Below are 16,832 nucleotides of genomic sequence, written 5' to 3'. Positions count from 1 at the left end.
TCCTGGGTTCTCTTCCTGGCTCTGCCACGGCCTTGGCAAGCCACTTCCATGCCTCAGTTTCAGGGGGTGCATCATGGCAGATCCTCAGCTGGGAGGGGCCCCAGAAAGAGCCGGGGGCAGGGCTGGCTGCCGGGCGAGCATCCTGCGCTCTCAGCCCCACAGGGTGAGGGGCTGAGGGTTACAAGTTGGTCACAGCCTGGAACGAAGGACCATCCAACAGCCCTCCCATGCCCTGGGCCAGGCACAATGCCAGCCTGTGCAGTCCCAGCCTCTCCCAGCGGAGGGTGCCGTGGGGGAGAGTTCAGTGGGGCTCAGCAGACAGGGTACAGAGCAGAGGTGGAGGTAGGTTCCGTCCAATAAATCGCTACTCCCCGGTGAGGTATAAATACATTTATTGCAGGGAGCGCAGCCCGCGTCGGGGGGGCAGGGGGGAAATCAGGAAGACTTGGTCTCCCCCTCCAGGTTCGGGGGGGTGGTGGCTCTGAAACTACTTCCAAAGCTCATTTCCACTGCTCAGCTCAGGGATCCCCCCCAGGTCCGAGGGGGGAGCCTGCTAGTAAGATCCACCTACACAGCCAAACTCAGGGCATGTGGGGGAGGCTGGGGCGGGTTGAGGCTGCAACAAGCCCTGCTCACCCTTCCCCGCTCCCCCCGTCGACAGAGCACCCGCCAGCTCCCAGCTGCGCCCCTTGGCTGAGTCTCCCCCTGCAGACAAGAGGGGGTTTCTGCACCCCCAAGAGCACCCTGCCCCTCCAGGCAGGACAGGGGGTGCACCGACTGTCAGGGTGCCATGGGAGGGGTTAGCTATGAGAACCTAGGGAGTGAAGCCCATGAGCCCCCAGCCTGGACAGGCAGAGGTCGCTGACAAATCCCCCCGCCCCCTCCTGCGGGGATATCGCCTTCTCTCATTATTTATTAAGGCAAAAGGTAGATTGCTCCCCACAGGGCCACGCCCAGCTCAGGACAGAGCAGCCCTTGCCCACGCCCAGCTCTGCCCCACAGGAGGCACGGGCTGTGATGGCGGGGGGGAAGCATTCCCCAGATCCAAGCCCATCACCCCAGCCCCAGGAGTGCCTCCTCCCTCAGCAGGACTACGGGCAGCCGCACCGGGCAGAGGGGACAACCCCGCCCCCCGGGGCCGGGCTGGGAGCTGCTCCCGCGTAGCTTGGCTCTGCCAGCCTGGGAACACCGATGGGGGTGCCCGGGAAAGGGTGTGACACAGGGTTTGGGGGAAGGAAGCTGGGCAGAGCCAAAGGGAGCAGGGGAGTTCCCCTCAGGGGGCTACAGTCCCCGAGGAGCTTTCATGGGGGCAATGAGGGTCAGAGTACAAGTGTCCTCCCCCTCCTGGCATAGGAAGGGGCAAACTCAGAAGGCTGACAGGAGGCATCGCCCCCCCCACCCCCCCAGCGACCATCAGGCAGTGGGGGCAGGGAAGCTGTGGAGTGGGGGGAAGAGGAAGAGGTTGCGGGGAGGGGGCGTGGCCTATGTGGGGATGACGTTGGTGGCAAACAGGATGATGAGGATGATGATGATGGCCACGATGACACAGATGATGGCGATCATCTTGACATTCTTCCACCAGTACTTGCGGGCCACCTTCTGCGAGGTCGTCTTGAAGTGCTCAGACTGGGAAGAGATGCCGGAGGGGCCGGGGGGTTAGCACCATGCTGACCCAGCACCTCCAGCCCCTGCTGGCTTGGCCCTAGGCCGCTGGACAGCCCCCCACCTGCCGAGGGCAGCTCTAACCAGAGGGATTTGCGGGGGGCGGACATCTGCACCCCCTCAGGGCGAGGCCGCATCTGGACACAGACTCACTGGGCTGGTAGATCGGGCCAGCACCGGCCCTAATCCAGATCTACATGGGCCACCCCAGTCTGGTGCTGGGGTACCAGACACACCCGTTGGACTGTGCTCGCCGCGTCAGAGCCAGCGCCGGTGGGGTTCGCCAGGACATTTCCTCCTGCTGTAGCTACACCAGGGCAGCAGTGGGCCTGGGCTCTCGAACACAGTGGATGGGAATCTGGCTTCCACCGCTTTAGCTCACGTGGGCAGATCTGCGGGCATGAGCAATGCCAGCAGGTGGGTCCACGTGCGGGCACTGCCCCAGCCCCGCTCTGCCAAGCCAAACTGGCGCTGGGAGCTATGGGCACGTTATTCCAGAGCTGACCACTAGAGGGTGCTTGCAGCTGCTGGCACCGGCCCATGCTGGGCACCGGGCTGAGAGCCTCCAGTAAGCAGCGCCCGCGCGGGACAAAGGGCAGTGCAGGGACAGCGTCTCGCCGGCTGCCAGGGGTTATCAGTGGCTGAGCAAACAGCCCCTCCCCACAGAGTGCGCGTCATGCAATGCACGTGGGCAGGGACCAGCAGGATCCGAACCACCCCCCCGCCCCCTGCTTGGCGCCGTTTCCACGCCCAGCTGAGCCTGTGGGGGCAGCAGCCGGAGCCCCCAGAGCGAGGTCAGGGGTCATGGCGGTGCCCAGGCCTGTCTTAGTCTGGGTGGCCCCAGAGCCAGGGGCACCCGGTGCCAGGCCAGAACAGCAGCCAGGCCTTTGCCCAAACCCCCTATCAGGCTCCAGTTGCCACCCTCTGCAAATCAACTCCAGTCTCGAGGTTCCCCCTCCTGCTCCCCATGACCTAACCAGGAACCTCACGAGCACAGGATGGGGGTCTCCCCCAGCCTGCTGCTCCCCGATCCCCTCCCTGAACCAGGGCTCACCGTCGCCTCCAGGTCCTCGGTCTTGTTCCGCAGGTGGTCCAGGTTCTCACCCCGCGCCAGGATCCGCTCCACATTTTGAGACATGATGTTTTTCACCCCCTCCACCTCGCTCTGCAGGTTCTTCACCCGGTCAGTGGCCATCCCGCTGCCACCGGTGCCCTCCTGCAGGGAGAGCCCCCACCAGGGTCAACAGGAGAGCGGCTGCGGGAGCAGCAGACGCGGCCCGGGCAAAACCTCGGGGGCCCAGAGAAGGGAGGCCCCAAGGCGAATGGGGGAAGGGCCCTCGAGAAGCCAAAGGGGTGCTGATCACAGGGCAACGCCCCGGTTCTGGGGCCCAGCTGCAGCCCTGTCCCTCTGAGGAGCTCAGAATGCTTCACAGACTCCGTTTGAGTCCCACAGCCTACTACGGGAGAACAATCGTGGGGAAACTGAGGCAGCTGATGTAACAAAGGCAGGGGCAGAACCAGGAAGAGAACCCAGGAGTCCTGTCTCCCAGCATCCCCACTCCCCTCTCAGCGTCAGGACCCCTGGCTACCAGACCCCTGCTCTAACCACTGGACCACAACACCTCAGCCAGCATGAGGAAGGGAGAGGAGACAGCCGGGGAAGGAGGGGTCCAGAACACAGAGGCAGCGTTGCAGGCACAGAGGCTGAGGGAGGTCCCACAGGGCAGGACTGGGCACTGGGGGGAGCTCTCTGGGCGATGGGGCAGAGCAGCCCCCGGGGTGATTGCGCTGCCCCACCCCCCACACTTATCACTGCGGAATGTCAACAGGGAACTTCCAGCGCGCGTCACGTCTCCACCGCCAGCTGGACTCACCCAGCCGGTCGGGTCGGTCCGAGCAATCTCCCCCCCAGCAGTTATGCCCTCTGCCTGCAGGGGGCGTGGGGCAGGGGGCAGCAGGTGTGACGCTGCCAGCCCAGTGTGGCCCAGGGCAAACCCCTCTGCAGGGGTGGAGAGGGGGATCTGTCTCCAAAGCCCTGCTTGTCCTTCGCCCCCCGCAGAGCAGAGACCCAGCAAACACAGCGCACCCAGGGGCCTGGGACAGTCCCAGGATGGGAGCACCCCCTGAGCCTGTGAGACCCGCGGCGGGGGACAGGGTCAGAGCCATCCCCTTGTCTCCTCCCCCTCCTGCTGAGCCTGATCCAAGCGGCTGGGCTGGTCAGACCCAGGCATGTCAGGCTGGGTGGGTCCCAGGCTGGAATCTCAGAAACGCTGCCCGGGGCCAGCGCCCAAAGTACGTCAGGCACATGGGAGCGGAGCCTGGCCAGTGCCCAGGGCAGTGCTGCCCAGCGTGGGCCGGAGGGAGCCCCATGGGAGCCCCAGGGTCTGAGTCCAGCAGCCTGCAGAGAGAATCCCCTTTAGACTGGCCCTGGCTGGCAGCCTGACTGCCACCGCCCCTTTCCGGCCATTCATAGCAGCTCACCCGGGCCCCCACTCAACCCCCAGCACCTGCCGCATTTAGCCTGACACTGATCCCCCAAATCTGACCCAGTTTTTAACCCAGGACTGGCCAGAGGTGGCCAACATGGCTCCAACACGGGGGAGGAGGAGGGACACCCCAGCCCCTGGAGAGGTGGAACCCCAGGCCCCCCCTGAGGAAGCAGACAGGGTAGGGGCCAGAGCCCCCCTCCATTCCCGCCGTGTGGCTCCTTTAAGGGAAACCTCTCCACTGCCAGGGCACCTTGGCAACACTTGGGGCACCCGAGCTCCTTCCCTTAACCCTTCAGGTCCCAGGCCGCTCCCCCTTCCCCCCAGGTGCTCTGGACTGGGGTGTTCTGCGCAGCCAGCGCCAGGGCCAGGAATTAACCCCTTCTCCCCTGACTCAGGTGAATTAGTGACCCCAGATGCAGGGGGCTGGACGTGCCAGCGAGCCTGGGCACATTAATCTTTTGCCTTCTGCCCTTTGCTTTGCAGCTGCTCAGAGACCGCTCAGATGGACAGACCACGGCTCAGAGCCCTCTGCCCCCTCAGGGGGGGATCACGGCTAGTGGGGCCTCAGAGGCGCCAGTCCTTTGGTAAGCACCCCCTGAAGACCCCCCAACCCCCAGACTCCTTCCCAGACCCCTGCATCTTCCCAGCCCCCAGCAGCCCCACACAGCGGGCAGCTCAGGCCAGGAGCCCCCAGGGTCTGTGGCCCCTTTTAGACCCAGCCTGGCCTCCATCCACCCCACCTGCCAGCGCTGCCCCCAAATGCCCACTGAGTCATCCCCCTTCCCCCCAACCCACCCTGGCCCCAAAATAGCCCTGCAATTTAGGGGGCCCTGTCCCCCACCTGTGGCCGGCTCAGCGTGCAGAAAAGGGCTTGGGGTCTGGAGTCCCCCGAGTGCGGCAGGAACCGTTAGGCCGCCCGCTTCCTCTTTCTAGGCAGCTCTGCAGGGATGGGATGGGGGGGCGGAGGGGGAGGGGCTGATAATGAGACCCAGCACCCGGGGGGGGCGGGGAGAAGAGAGAGGGGGGCATGCAGCTCATAGTCTGTGGATCCATGGGGGGCCTTGGCACGGGACGCAGCCAGGAGCCTGTTACTTTGGAAGTCGGGGTGGGGGGGTCTCTCTGGGCTCAGGAATGACCCTGCTCCTGCGCCCCCTTTGAGAAGCTGTAGACTCTCCCCGCCCCTATTCCCTTCCTGGAAAATATCCCGGCTGCCCGCTTCCCCTCTCCACGCTGGCTGCACCCAGTCCCCTCCCCACAGCAATCGCTACCTGCGCCCAGCCTCTGCCCGGCCGTCCAGCCGCCACCTTGGAGACGGCCCAGGGAGCAGCCTGCAGCGCCGAGCGCGCCGTTCGGGTCCCTTGTCTCAGCAGCACCCGCTTCCTCCCTCTGTCACCCGGACCCTGCCCTGTACCCCCCTCCCCCCAGCAGCCACCAGAGCCACAGCTGGGAGCCAGGACGCCTGGGTTCTCTCCGCAGCACTGGGGGGAGGGGGGGGTTAAGTCGCTGCCCTGCACTGGAGGGTTGTTAGCCAGGCGGGATCCCCGCCAGCCGCTGTTTCCAGTCCGCTCCCCCGCGGCCGCCGCTCTCCAGCCAGCTCCTGAGCCGGGCCCGGGCCCCTCCCCGCGCGGAGTCACTCCGGAGCCCCGTGTGAATCGGGGGGCCGGGGCAGATCGGGGCGGGCCCCCGATCCCGGGCACTCACCATGCTCCGCTCTCGCCGCTCCGGCCACTTCCTGGTGCGCTAAGTTTCAGCCCAAACTTCCTGCTTCCTGCAGCCCAGCCCAGCCCAGCCCGGCCCGGCCGGTCCCCAGGTGCGAGGGGCGGGCCCAGCTCCCGCCGCTGCCTTTAAAGAGGCACGGGCCGGGCCCAGCTCCCCGGCGGGGTTCGGGTCCCTCGGCCCCGCACAGAACCGAGGCATTGGGTCCCCAGCGATGGGCTCCAAGCTTTGCCTGCCCCCTGTGTCCCCTGGCAGCCCCAGGCCACCCACAGACCTGTCCAGGAGACCCAGCCCCCCTGGGGGGCAGCCCCCATCCCAGCAGGCTGGTTCTGTGCACTGAGCTAGTGCTTTAGGGTTAGGGCTGGGGCCTCCCCCACAGAGGGCATCGGCAGAGCTGGGGGGCCCAGGAGTAGCAGGGGCTGTGAGTCAGGGGTGAGGGGCATCGGCTGAGCTGGGACAGGAAACTCTCCTGGGTGGGGGGAGCTCTGCCCACTCCTTCTCCCATCCCAGCCTGGCAGACACCAGCTGGTACAAAATGCTCCTAGGGCTCAGGGCAGGGTATGTCTAGCGGAGGTGGACCCAGATAGAAACTGCGCTGCCCTGGCAGGTGGAGCTGACCAGAGCCCAGCACTGCAGGGAGCAGATGTCCCGGGGCTGAGGCTGCTGAGTGGAGCTGGTGTGGACCCAGATCCAGCCCAGTCACTGAGTGGGACAATGGTGGTGCCTTGCTGGCAGACCGTAGGCCCAGACACATTGGCAGGGGCAGGGACTGCTGGGCTGCTGCCCCAGTCTGGGGAGGAGCCCATCTATCTCCAGCACTAACACAAGTGCCCATCTCCTGCTTGTACACACCCACAAAGGGTGCAAGGCCCCTGCCCTGTGTTTGGCAGGGAGAGGGTTAAACTCCGCCCAGATCAGGGGGTACTGGGCTGCAGAGGAAGCTAGCTGAGGTGGGGGATGGGGCCCAGCAACTACTGTCCCCCCTGGGTCAGGAAGCTGGGTGAAAAGGGTTTGGAGATTTTGACAGTGGGGAGGACAATGGAAAGGGGCCGTGGCCTGCTGTGTGGCGGGGCTGTGGAGGATGCTGGTGCATGGATGGCTTTGCACGGCCTAGTGACTACCTGATCCGGGCCCCCATGGAGCTGTTGGCTCTTCTGGAAGGCCTGGTCTCCCAGCAGCGCCCAAGCCCTGTGTCGCCCACCCTGCCTCTGGCACTGAGGCAGCATGGGGACTCCGCACGGCTGTGTTACCACCTTACCCCCTGCTCACGCATCTTCATCTCCACAGGGGCGCCTGAGGGGTGCAATCCTGACATACTCTGCAGCCTTCCCACCCTCCTGCAAACAGAAGAGCCAGCAGGGCTCACAGGGGCGCAGCTCCTCTCACAAGAAGGCCTCTGGTGCCATGCTGCCCTCTCTCTGGGTTAAGGAGGCTGCTCCCCTCCAGCCTCCATCCCCCAATCATCCTCCACACCCTTTCCTTTCTGTTACAGTTGTAATCAACTCTCATGCTCCAGGGCTGATGGCCCCAAGGGTCAGGCAGGAATCCCTATCTTGCCATATAACTATGGGCAGCATGGGGGATTGGGTTTTCCAGGGCTCCTGAAGCAGCTGGTGCTGGAGACAGGGTAGGGCAGTGGATGACTCACTGTTGATCTGCTCTAGTCCTGCCTGCTTGCAACACTTCGTTTAAACCTGATGGAAACTGGCCAGACGTAACTGAGGGAGAAAAGGGACAGACTCAAGCCCAGGACGAGGCTATTTCAGTGCAGTGTTTCCAGATGGCTGAAGCTGAGCCCCGCTCTGTGGTAAATTAATCCAGCCATGCCACCTCCCCCCTCCGACATATCTATCCCATGCTGTCCCCCCCCCGACCTAGCCCTTTGTACTCTGATCCTTCCTCTTCCCTCTGGAATAGTTAAGTGTTGCCATTTAAAGTGAGAGCAGTGGGCACTGGAGTTAGCCCTCACTGGAATGAACGGCGTTCATCCCGCACACTCGCTCCTATTGCTTTGGACTCAACAAACCCAGGCAGTCATCATTGCACTGGTTACCCTGAGAGCAAATCCCTCATCTCCGGGCGATCGGCTCAGGCTCTCTGCAAACTCAGGCAGATGCAGCCATGTCAGTTTTCCTCAGGGTCACCAGGAAAAAGTTTTCTTCATATCAAGAACAGATGGAGGCTGGATTTTGTTTTGTAGCAAAAGCCGCAGCTGTGGGAAATGTTGGGGAGATCTCTCTGTCCCTGTCCTGGCACCAAGCTGGTCCTTTCTGCCTCCTCCCCCGCAGGCCAGAGCCACAGAGAATGTAACATTTTGGGCTCTGTATAAATATTTGCCTCTTCCCTTCAGAGTGGAAGAGAATGATGAACCAGCCGGGCTCTGCAGTGGGAGCAAAAGGTGTTGGGGTTTGTACAGGGCTGGGGAGTGAAGCGAAGACCAGGCCGTGTCGCTGGCAGGATGGAAATGCAGCTTCCGTGGCAGATGAGAAACGCAGTTGGGTGGGAGGGAGACGTGATTGGTGGTTCTGCAGGCCGCAGCCCCAGCAGTCTCTGTTTACAGCTTCCCAGCCCTGGGTAATTGTCACTATTAAAGTGTGCTGGTTTATGACTCTGTGAGGGGGAGGAATAGCTCAGTGGGGGGAGAGGCATAGCTCGGTGGTTTGAGCATTGGCCTGCTAAACCCAGGGTTGTGAGTTCAACCCTTGAGGGGGCCATTTAGGGATCTGGGGCAAAAACTGGAGATTGGTCCTGCTTTGAGCGGGGGGTTGGACTCGATGAGCTCCCGAGGTCCCTTCCAACCCTGATAGTCTATGATTCTATGATCCGTGACCCAAAGCAGCAGCGCTGGTACCTGGCCCTTTCCTAGGGGATCCCAATGAGATTTATCAACATGAAGGCATCCTGCCTGCCTCCCTGAGAGGAGGGGTCAGTCTCATCGACCCCCAGCCCACAGCAGGGGAAACTGTGGCACAAAGAGGGAAAAGGCCAGAGTCACACAGTGAGTCAAGAACAGAACCCAGGAGGGTTGTATTAGGTTTGAGCCCCCAATCCCCTGCTCAAAGCCATAGATCACACCCCCTTCCCAGAGCCAGGCATAGAACCCCACTCCCAGAGCTGGGAAAACCCAGGAGTCCTGACTCCTGCCACCCCCGGCCCTAACCACTATACCCCACCGGAACCAGCCCTCCTGACCCCAAGGAGGACCGTTCTTCCCCCAGCCCACACACTAGTTCTGCCCGGTGCCTGTAGCAAACCAAGCTGCCACATTCATTTCACGGAAGCAGGGGGACAATCTGATTAGCGCCCCACTCCTAACGAATGTCTCCTTATCTCAGGAGAAAGAACAGGCGGCCTCGTGGCCCCTTAGAGACTAACAGATTTATTGGAGCGTAAGCTTTCCTGGCCTACAGCTCCCTTCATCGGATGCATCACGAAAGCAACGTGTTAGTCTCCAAGGTGCCCCGCGTCCTCCTGTGCTTTTCGCGGAGGCAGACGAACAGGGCCGCTGCTCTGAACCCGGACTGGCCACCCGCGATCGGCCGGCGGCCCACTGCCCCCGCCGGGAGGGCTCAGCACGAGGCCGGGACCCGAGCCTGCCCCTCTCCGCAGGCTGCTCGCCCCGCCTAGCGCGGGCAGCAGGGCCCGAGCCAGCCGCGGAGACGCACGTGGCGCAGCCCCCGGCCGCAGGGTGGGGCCGGGCCTGGTCGATACATGGGGGGGCCCACGGGCTGCAGCAGGCGGGGAGCCTCTTTGCTGGCTGTAGCACGAGCCCCAGGGCAGCACTTGGGGGGCGCTGCGGGTCCCCCGGGGGAGAGGTCCCGGGTGGGGGGACCCGGGGGCGCCAGGACCCCGAGCGCGGGGCTGTCTGGGAGCGGGAGGACCCAGGCGTCCGGGATAGGGCCCGCGGGGGGAGGGGCCCCGCAGCGGGAGGAGGCGGGGCTGGATGGGGCCCCGGACGCCTGGGATTGGGGAGGAGACCCCCAGAGCGGCCCCCGGGGCTGCCGGAAAGCGCCGCCAGGGCCCGCCCCGCGCTTGCGACACTCGCCCGCCCCGCGCTTTGCGGCCGCCTCGCGGGTGACGTGTCGGCGGCCGAGGGGCTCGCGCTGGAGCGTCTCCTAGCAACCGGGGCGGGGCGCGGGGAGCGCGCGTGAGATGGAGCCGCAGCGGGGCCGCGCGGCAGGTACCGGGGTTCGCAGCCGGACTCCTGGGTTCCCGCCCGGCGCTGCAGCCCCCCCCGCCCCGCGCAGAGGGGCCCGGCCCGGGAGGGAGCCGCGTGCTGGGTCCCGCCTGGTTCTCAGCCTGCCCGGGGCCGGGCTGCGGGTCAGGCGGGGGGCCGGCGGGTCGGGAGTGCGGGGCGCCGGCTGGGCTGGCGGGGGGCTGCGGGTCGGGAGTGGGGGGCGCCGGCGGGGGGCTGGCGGGTCGGGAGTGGGGGGTTGGGGGTCGGGAGTGGGGGGCGCCGGCTGGGCTGGCGGGGGGCTGTGGGTCGGGAGTGGGGGGGGCGGTGGGGGGCTGCGGGTCGGAAGTGGGGGGCGCCGGCTGGGCTGGCGGGGGGTTGGGGGTCGGGAGTGCGGGGGGCTGGTGGGTCGGGAGTGGGGGGCGCCGGCTGGGCTGGCGGGGGGCTGCGGGTCATGAGTGGGGGGGGCTGTGGGTCGGGAGTGGGGGGGCGCCTGCTGGGCTGGCGGGGGGCTGCGGGTCGGGAGTGGGGGGCGCCGGCTGGGCTGGTGGGGGGCTGCGGGTCGGGAGTGGGGGGCGCCGGCTGGGCTGGCGGGAGGCTGCGGGTCGGGAGTGGGGGGCGCCGGCTGGGCTGGGGGGGGGCTGTGGGTCGGGAGTGGGGGGGGCGGTGGGGGGCTGCGGGTCGGGAGTGGGGGGCGCCGGCTGGGCTGGCGGGGGGCTGCGGGTCGGGAGTGGGGGGCGCCGGCTGGGCTGGCGGGGGGCTGCGGGTCGGGAGTGGGGGGCGCCGGCTGGGCTGGCGGGGGGCTGCGGGTCGGGAGTGGGGGGCGCCGGCGGGGCTGCGGGTCGGGAGTGGGGGGCGCTGGCTGGGCTGGCGGGGGGCTATGGCTCTGTGAGCTGATATCCTGCTGTCTAGGACACTAGGAACCCCCCCCCCCCCGAATAAAGAAGTGACCGGCCCTGCACCCCCACTCTCCCGGTTGGTTTGCAGCTGCCCTGCTGGCAGAGTCCTCGCCCGGCCGCCGGCAGCGCGATGGCGCCGGGGCGCCGGAGCCCACCCAGCAGAGGAGCAGTTGGGCTCAGCGCTTGCTGGGCTTTGAATGGGCTGATGTGTCCAGCTGGCACCGCTTCGTCTGCCTGCTCAACAGACCCACGGACCCGGCCTCCCTGGGCGTCTTCCGCTTCCTGTTCGGTGAGTGCTCTGGGCAGGGCACATGCCCCTGGCATCCCTGCCCCTCTGGGGAGCCTGGCTGGCGACAGGGCACCTCAGAAATCATTAGTGCCGGCTCTGAGTGTCCAGGGTCCTGTGTCCCCTGGGGGCTCTAAAGTCCCTTGAGTGCTCAGGCAGTTGGTGCTCGGTTTATTTCCCTTCTCTGGGTGCAGGAATTCACCTTCCCTCAAGCCCAGCCTCCCGATCTCGGGGCACTCCAGGTGGGTCAGTGTTGTTCTCCCTGTTTGTGGGAGGGAAATTGAGGCACAGAACAGCTAGAGGGAGAGCAGAGCCGGAAAGAGGACCCAGGAGTCCTGGTACTTTGCTCTCACTGCTCCTCGTGCTGCATGGGGCTCCAGGAGCAGAGAAGTGCAGGAGTCCCTCGTCCCCTGGCCTGTCTCCGGGCCCAGCACTGTCCCTGCTTAGCACAATCCATACAGAGGAACCCATCACTGGGTTACCCAGCCCCCACTGACTGGGGTGCGGTTTGACGGCCTACGTGGTGCTGCTGCAGGTCCTATCCAGAACCTTCGACGCCCCCCAGCCAGCCACAGCCTCCCCACATCCCGTCCCACCCACCCTGCCCTGCCATTGTCTGGCTGCCAGCTGGTTCTGCTGGCCATTGGGGGCGGGACTAGTCCCTGCTCCCAGCCCTGGGCAGGGCTGGTTTTGCAATGTGGTTAGGGTCAGTGTCCTCTGCTTGTGGGGGTGGGGAGGGACTTTGGCCTCAGAGTGCAGGGGAGGCCCCAGTTATCAGGAAGGAGCGGATGTGGTGGTCCCAGCTCTCTCCCTCCAACACCCCTGCTTCCAGTGAGATCTGAGGGGTGCCCTCCCCTCTGGCCCCCCAGTGCTTGGACACTGGGGGTCTCCCCAACCCCCTGACTCTAGCCATCCCAGGGTGGGGCGGTGCAAGGCATCTTCCCCCCACCCCCAGGGCTCAGCCTAGGGATCCTGCGTGGTTTGCAACAAGCCTGGTGGGGAAGAGGTTAAACCCTCCATGCTGATCAAAGGGGCCATGTCCTGCCGTGGGGGTGTGGGTCTCCTATGAGGGGGCTCCTGGACTCCAACAAGGAGGGTCCTGGGGTCATGCTGTGAAGCAGGGACAGGCTGGGTCAGCACTTGGATGGGAGAGCTTTTTGGAAAAGGGGGCTCAGTTGAGGGTGCTGTCCTCTCAGAGCCGGGCTGACCCCACTGTCCCAGTACGGTGCTAGGGAGGGGGCTGGGAGCCAGGACTCCTGGGTTCTGTCCCCAGTTCTGGGAGGGAAGTGGGTTAGAGTGGGGTGGGGGAGTTGGTAGCCAGGACTCCTGGGTTTGCTGCCCAGCCCTGCTGTCTTACCCTGGGCAAGTCCATTTCACCTCACCCTGGCACCTTTCTCAAGCACTCTGTTCACGTGATATGGCTTCTGCTGCCTATGGCAGTCTCTCCCGGTCCTTAGTGGCCCCACTGGATCCCTGCCTGTGCTGGACCCCGGGGTTACTAGCAGGCTCCCTGCAGAGGCCGGATCTCCAAGCTGCTCTCTGGGCCAGACCTGGGGCTTCCTCCCAGGGCGGGACAGCAGGATCCCTGCTGCGCTGCTACAGCCAGTGAGATCAGCCCTGTGGGGAGGCAGGATGCCTGGCCTCCTGGGGGTGCCCCGGGCAAGTCCCATCCCCTTGCTGTGGCTCAGTTTCCCTGCCTGTGACAGGCAGGTCACTGCACTGAGCCACGGGGGTTGGGTTTGAGTGGAGGATCCTCATGCAGGTGTTTGTCGTCAGGTGGGTGCTTGGTGGGGTGGGGGTGGCTCCCGGCGCAGCTTCTGTGTGGCTGCCTCATCACCGGGGTCCTGTGCCCGGACTGGGCTGGGTGGGCAGCAGGGCAGTGCCCAACTGCACGGGCTGCTGGCTGCAATCCCTGCTCTGCCTCTGGGACTTGCCGAGCCTGGGGGGCCCAGTTAGCTCTGGGCTGGACATGAGTGATCGAGCAGAGGTCAGGGGGACCCTCCCCAAGACTGACACTGCCTCTACCTGTGTCTCAGGGTTGCTGATGGCCCTGGACATCCCGCAGGAGCGTGGCCTGAGCTACCTGGACCACAAGTACCTGGATGGGCTGGAGGTCTGTCGCTTCCCGCTCGTGAACTTCCTGGAGCCCCTGCCGCTGGACTGGATGTACCTGCTCTACGCGGTCATGCTGCTGGGTGAGGGCACGGGGCCAGGGTTGGGTGGGGGCTGGAGGAACTGGAGAATCTGGGGGTGTGACGTTCCCCTCTGGTGCTGTCTAGACCAGTGATCTGCTAGGTCTCTCCAATCCTTGACTCTGGGAGCCAGCTTTATCCTGCTCTGCTGAGAGAACCCCCACTCCTGGGCTGCTCACGCTCAGCCTCTGGCACGTAAGATGCTCCTTGGATTGTGCAACCGAATGACACTAGCCAATATCTCCGGTGCCAGACACAACCCTAGGAAACCTCCGTCTTGCAGTGTCCAGTTGTGCCCGCTGGATGCTGCAAGCTTATATGAGTTTGTCAGTTTAACAAAGAAATTGATATGTACCAGGCTTGTTCTCTCAAGGGGAGTCTCTGACACACTGCAAACCAAATGCACTGCTTCAGGTAGAAACAACAAACAGATTTATTAACTATAAAGGTAGATTTAAGTGATTATAAGTCAAAGCACAAGAAGTTAAATTTGGTCAAATGAAATGAAAGCAAAACGCATTCTAAGCTGATCTTAACACTTCCAGTGTCCTTACAAACTTAGATGCTTCTCACCACAGGCTGCCTGGTTGCTCTTCAGCCAGGCTCTCCCCTTTGATCAGCGCTTCAGTCGCTTGGTGGTGGTGTCTGTAGCTGTAGGTGGGAGAGAGGGAGCAGGGCAAAATATCTTACCCTTTTATCATGTCCTTTCTTTCCTCCTGGCTTTGCCCCCCCGCCCCCCCCCCCCGAGTCAGGCGAGCTTTACCTCATCACAATCCCAAACTGCCCAAAGGAAGGGGGTGACTCCCTCTAGCATCTAACAGATTCTTTTGTTGCTGCCTAAACCAGTGTCCATTGTTCCTGTGAGGCTAGGCTGGGGGGGCTGTGAACTGGAGAGTGTTTGCATGGGCTGGCTTTAAGCCATGAGGATACATTTTCAGCCGCATAACTATATACATGAAATTATAATCTTACTATAACATGACTGTAACAGGGTTCATAGTGGTATCCATGTTAGTCTGTATCCGCAGAAAGAATGAGGAGTACAGATCCGATGAAGTGGGCTGTAGCCCACGAAAGCTTATGCTCAAATAAATGTGTTAGTCTCTAAGGTGCCACAAGTACTCCTCGTTCTTATTATTGTAACAATCACTGTCACATCACTGGAACAACCATGCTCAGGGCATCATGAGCCTTCCGAAGACACCCGACATGACAAACTTTGCATTGGATCCCACACAATCATGTTACAAAGATTAGAATCATAATCTATCAGGGTGGGAAGGGACGTCAGGAGGTCAGCGAGTCCAACCCCCTGCTCAAAGCAGGACCAATCCCCACTTTTTGCCCCAGATCCCTAAGTGGCCCCCTCAAGGATAGAACTCACAACCCTGGGTTTAGCAGGGCAATGCTCAAACCACTGAGCTATCCCTCCCCCCATGGGGGTGTAGGGTGTTCCCCTGAGGTACAGAACGTCACACCTCCCCTCTTAGTTTACTGCAAGAGGGTTAGTCACTGACTAGGTCAAAGGCAGTTTGTGTTATAATTCTCTTGGCATCCAGCCATTAAGACCATGAGGCAGCGTGCCTCAGTTTCCCCATTCACACACAGCAAACCAGGTTTTTTATGGTTTCTCTGCCGTGATAAGCTTTAAACCTGTTTACAGGTATTAATTGAAAAGTAGCATTATCATAAGGTTTCACATCCGTGTCGAAATTCTTATCCCCAAAACTTAACATTAATACCAAAATGGGTGTATACAAATATCTTTATGATACCACGCTCTCTGTTCAGTTAGTGTAGTTTGAGGTCAGTTTGTTCATTACCCATGGTGTCCTTTGACTCTCTTCCATGTAATCAGTCACTGGCTTTTCCTTCCCTCCAGCGTTCCCCTTTGTGTGGGCTCTTAATTTAATCATGTTTCTGGCTTTTTGATATCTCGGGGTCTGGCAAGGTAGGGGTCCAGGGGGATCCTGCACATTGGCTGGCCCTTTGGGGAGCGGTCTCCCAACCACAGGGCTGTATATATGGAGGAAATCTAGCTCCCTTTTGGGGTTACACTGTGTTTCCCACTCCCTGCACTGAATCCTTCCCTGCCCCCGAGAGGGCTGTGATCCCTGCTCTGTGGGATAAGTGTGTTTATCCTTTGATCAGATGCACCTTTCCCCAGCACCTTTTCCATAACTGCTCCATGTGTCTCACCCGCCTGGGGGACACCCCCTCCCCCCCAGAGCGTTAGATCATCTGTATTCTGATAGACGACCACCTGGCAATTTCCTGGTCTCAACTCCTCTGCTGTCACAGGCGTTTGGAGCTGCATCTTGATGTAAAGAGACACAGTTACTTTCCAAACAGTTATCAGGAATAGCATCCTGAAAAATTGGAACCTGGATTGGGGTGCCCTCCGCCACCCCTTTCTCTGTCCCTGAGAAGTCAGCTGTGTGACTGCTCCCCTCCAGGAGGTCAGTTACACAAATCCCTCTCAAAACCTGGGTCATGGGCTGAATGCCTGGGTGCACAGATGCTGACCCAGCCATCCTGCTAGTGTCCTGGGCATCCTGCCCCAAGTGACCAGGATGGAGACATTCCTGTACCCCCACTGTTCCTTCCTCCGTTTCCTCCTCTGGGCCCCCTCCCAAGACACATTTCTCTGTGCTCCCTGGGAAGGGTTCTATCTTTTGTTCAGCTGCAGAACCCTGCCAGCTAACAACTGGGACAGTTTCCTTAATCACTGACAACCCCTCTCCTGCCCCTGCGCCTGAGGGCATGTTGCCTTCTGCTGGAAAGGAGCTTGTCTCAGCCCCTCCCATACTTGGAAGCACCCTGCTTCCCTGTGTTACAGAATCACAGGAATCCTCACCCACCTCAGTGGTTTCTGAGATTCCCTGCCCCTTCTCCAGGCTCTCTGGGACACATTTCTCTCTGCTCCCTAGAGCTGGGTCTGTCTCTGGTTCAGCTGAAATTTGCTGGCAGCTAACAACCTGGACAGTTCTCTCCCTGGCAGGCATCAAACCCCCATCCCTTCCTGAGGTGGTGTTGCCTCCAGCTGCAGTGCAGAGATTGGTCTCAACCACCCTCCCACCTGGAAGTATGTGGCTTCCCCCTGCTGCCGAAGAATCAAGGAGACTCCCTCCATTCTCTCAGCAGTTCCTGAGACCTTCCCCTTTCCCTCGAGGGTCCCAGCATAATACTCCCTCCTGCTGCAGGCAAATACTTTAACCTGAGCTACATGGAAAAAATCATTCCCCAGGAGAAAGGTCGACTAGGAGGTGTTCTATTACCCCCCCAGTCAGAACACTTTCCAAACCTTCCCAAACCACATGGATTTTAGCTAGTGGCACAAGGAATCTGCTTTTGCCTTCCCCCACAATCTCTGCCATTTGGCCAGGCAACATACTGGCCTTTGGGACCACACCC

General features: G+C 62.3%; 2 protein-coding genes across 3 annotated transcripts in view; one reads left to right on the top strand and one right to left on the bottom strand.

Annotated features, from left to right (window-relative positions):
- Positions 1-375: 375 nt before the first annotated feature.
- Positions 376-6,000, bottom strand: VAMP8 (vesicle associated membrane protein 8). Its single transcript, XM_027831997.3, has 3 exons — positions 5,853-6,000; positions 2,717-2,878; positions 376-1,626 (listed from the first exon to the last, which is right to left on the bottom strand). The coding sequence occupies exons 1-3, from the start codon at positions 5,853-5,855 to the stop codon at positions 1,483-1,485; spliced, it is 309 nt and encodes a 102-aa protein (XP_027687798.1). The 5' UTR covers positions 5,856-6,000; the 3' UTR covers positions 376-1,482.
- The window catches only part of GGCX (gamma-glutamyl carboxylase), a 26,380-nt gene continuing 14,186 nt past the window's right edge, over positions 4,639-16,832 (top strand). Inside the window, exons 1-3 of one of the 2 annotated variants that reach the window (XM_043536248.1) lie at positions 4,639-4,735; positions 11,029-11,229; positions 13,263-13,421. In XM_043536248.1, the coding sequence (XP_043392183.1) occupies positions 4,654-4,735; positions 11,029-11,229; positions 13,263-13,421 (442 nt within the window). In that variant the 5' untranslated portion in view covers positions 4,639-4,653. Of the gene's footprint in view, positions 4,736-9,859; positions 10,048-11,028; positions 11,230-13,262; positions 13,422-16,832 lie in introns of those variants that run through there. The other variant, XM_037886383.2, reaches the window with a different exon arrangement.

This window comes from Chelonia mydas, chromosome 26 (genome assembly GCF_015237465.2).
Source record: "Chelonia mydas isolate rCheMyd1 chromosome 26, rCheMyd1.pri.v2, whole genome shotgun sequence".
In the NCBI taxonomy this organism is placed as follows: Eukaryota; Metazoa; Chordata; order Testudines; family Cheloniidae; genus Chelonia; species Chelonia mydas.
Note: the sequence above shows the minus strand (reverse complement) of the source record. Positions and strands in the feature narration are given on the sequence as shown.

Bases quoted from the DNA above. Each gene is read 5' to 3' on its own strand.
- VAMP8 (XM_027831997.3), bottom strand. The intron at 1,627-2,716 runs GTGAGCCCTGGT...ATCTCTTCCCAG, and splicing joins CCGAGGACCTGGAGGCGACG to TCTGAGCACTTCAAGACGAC.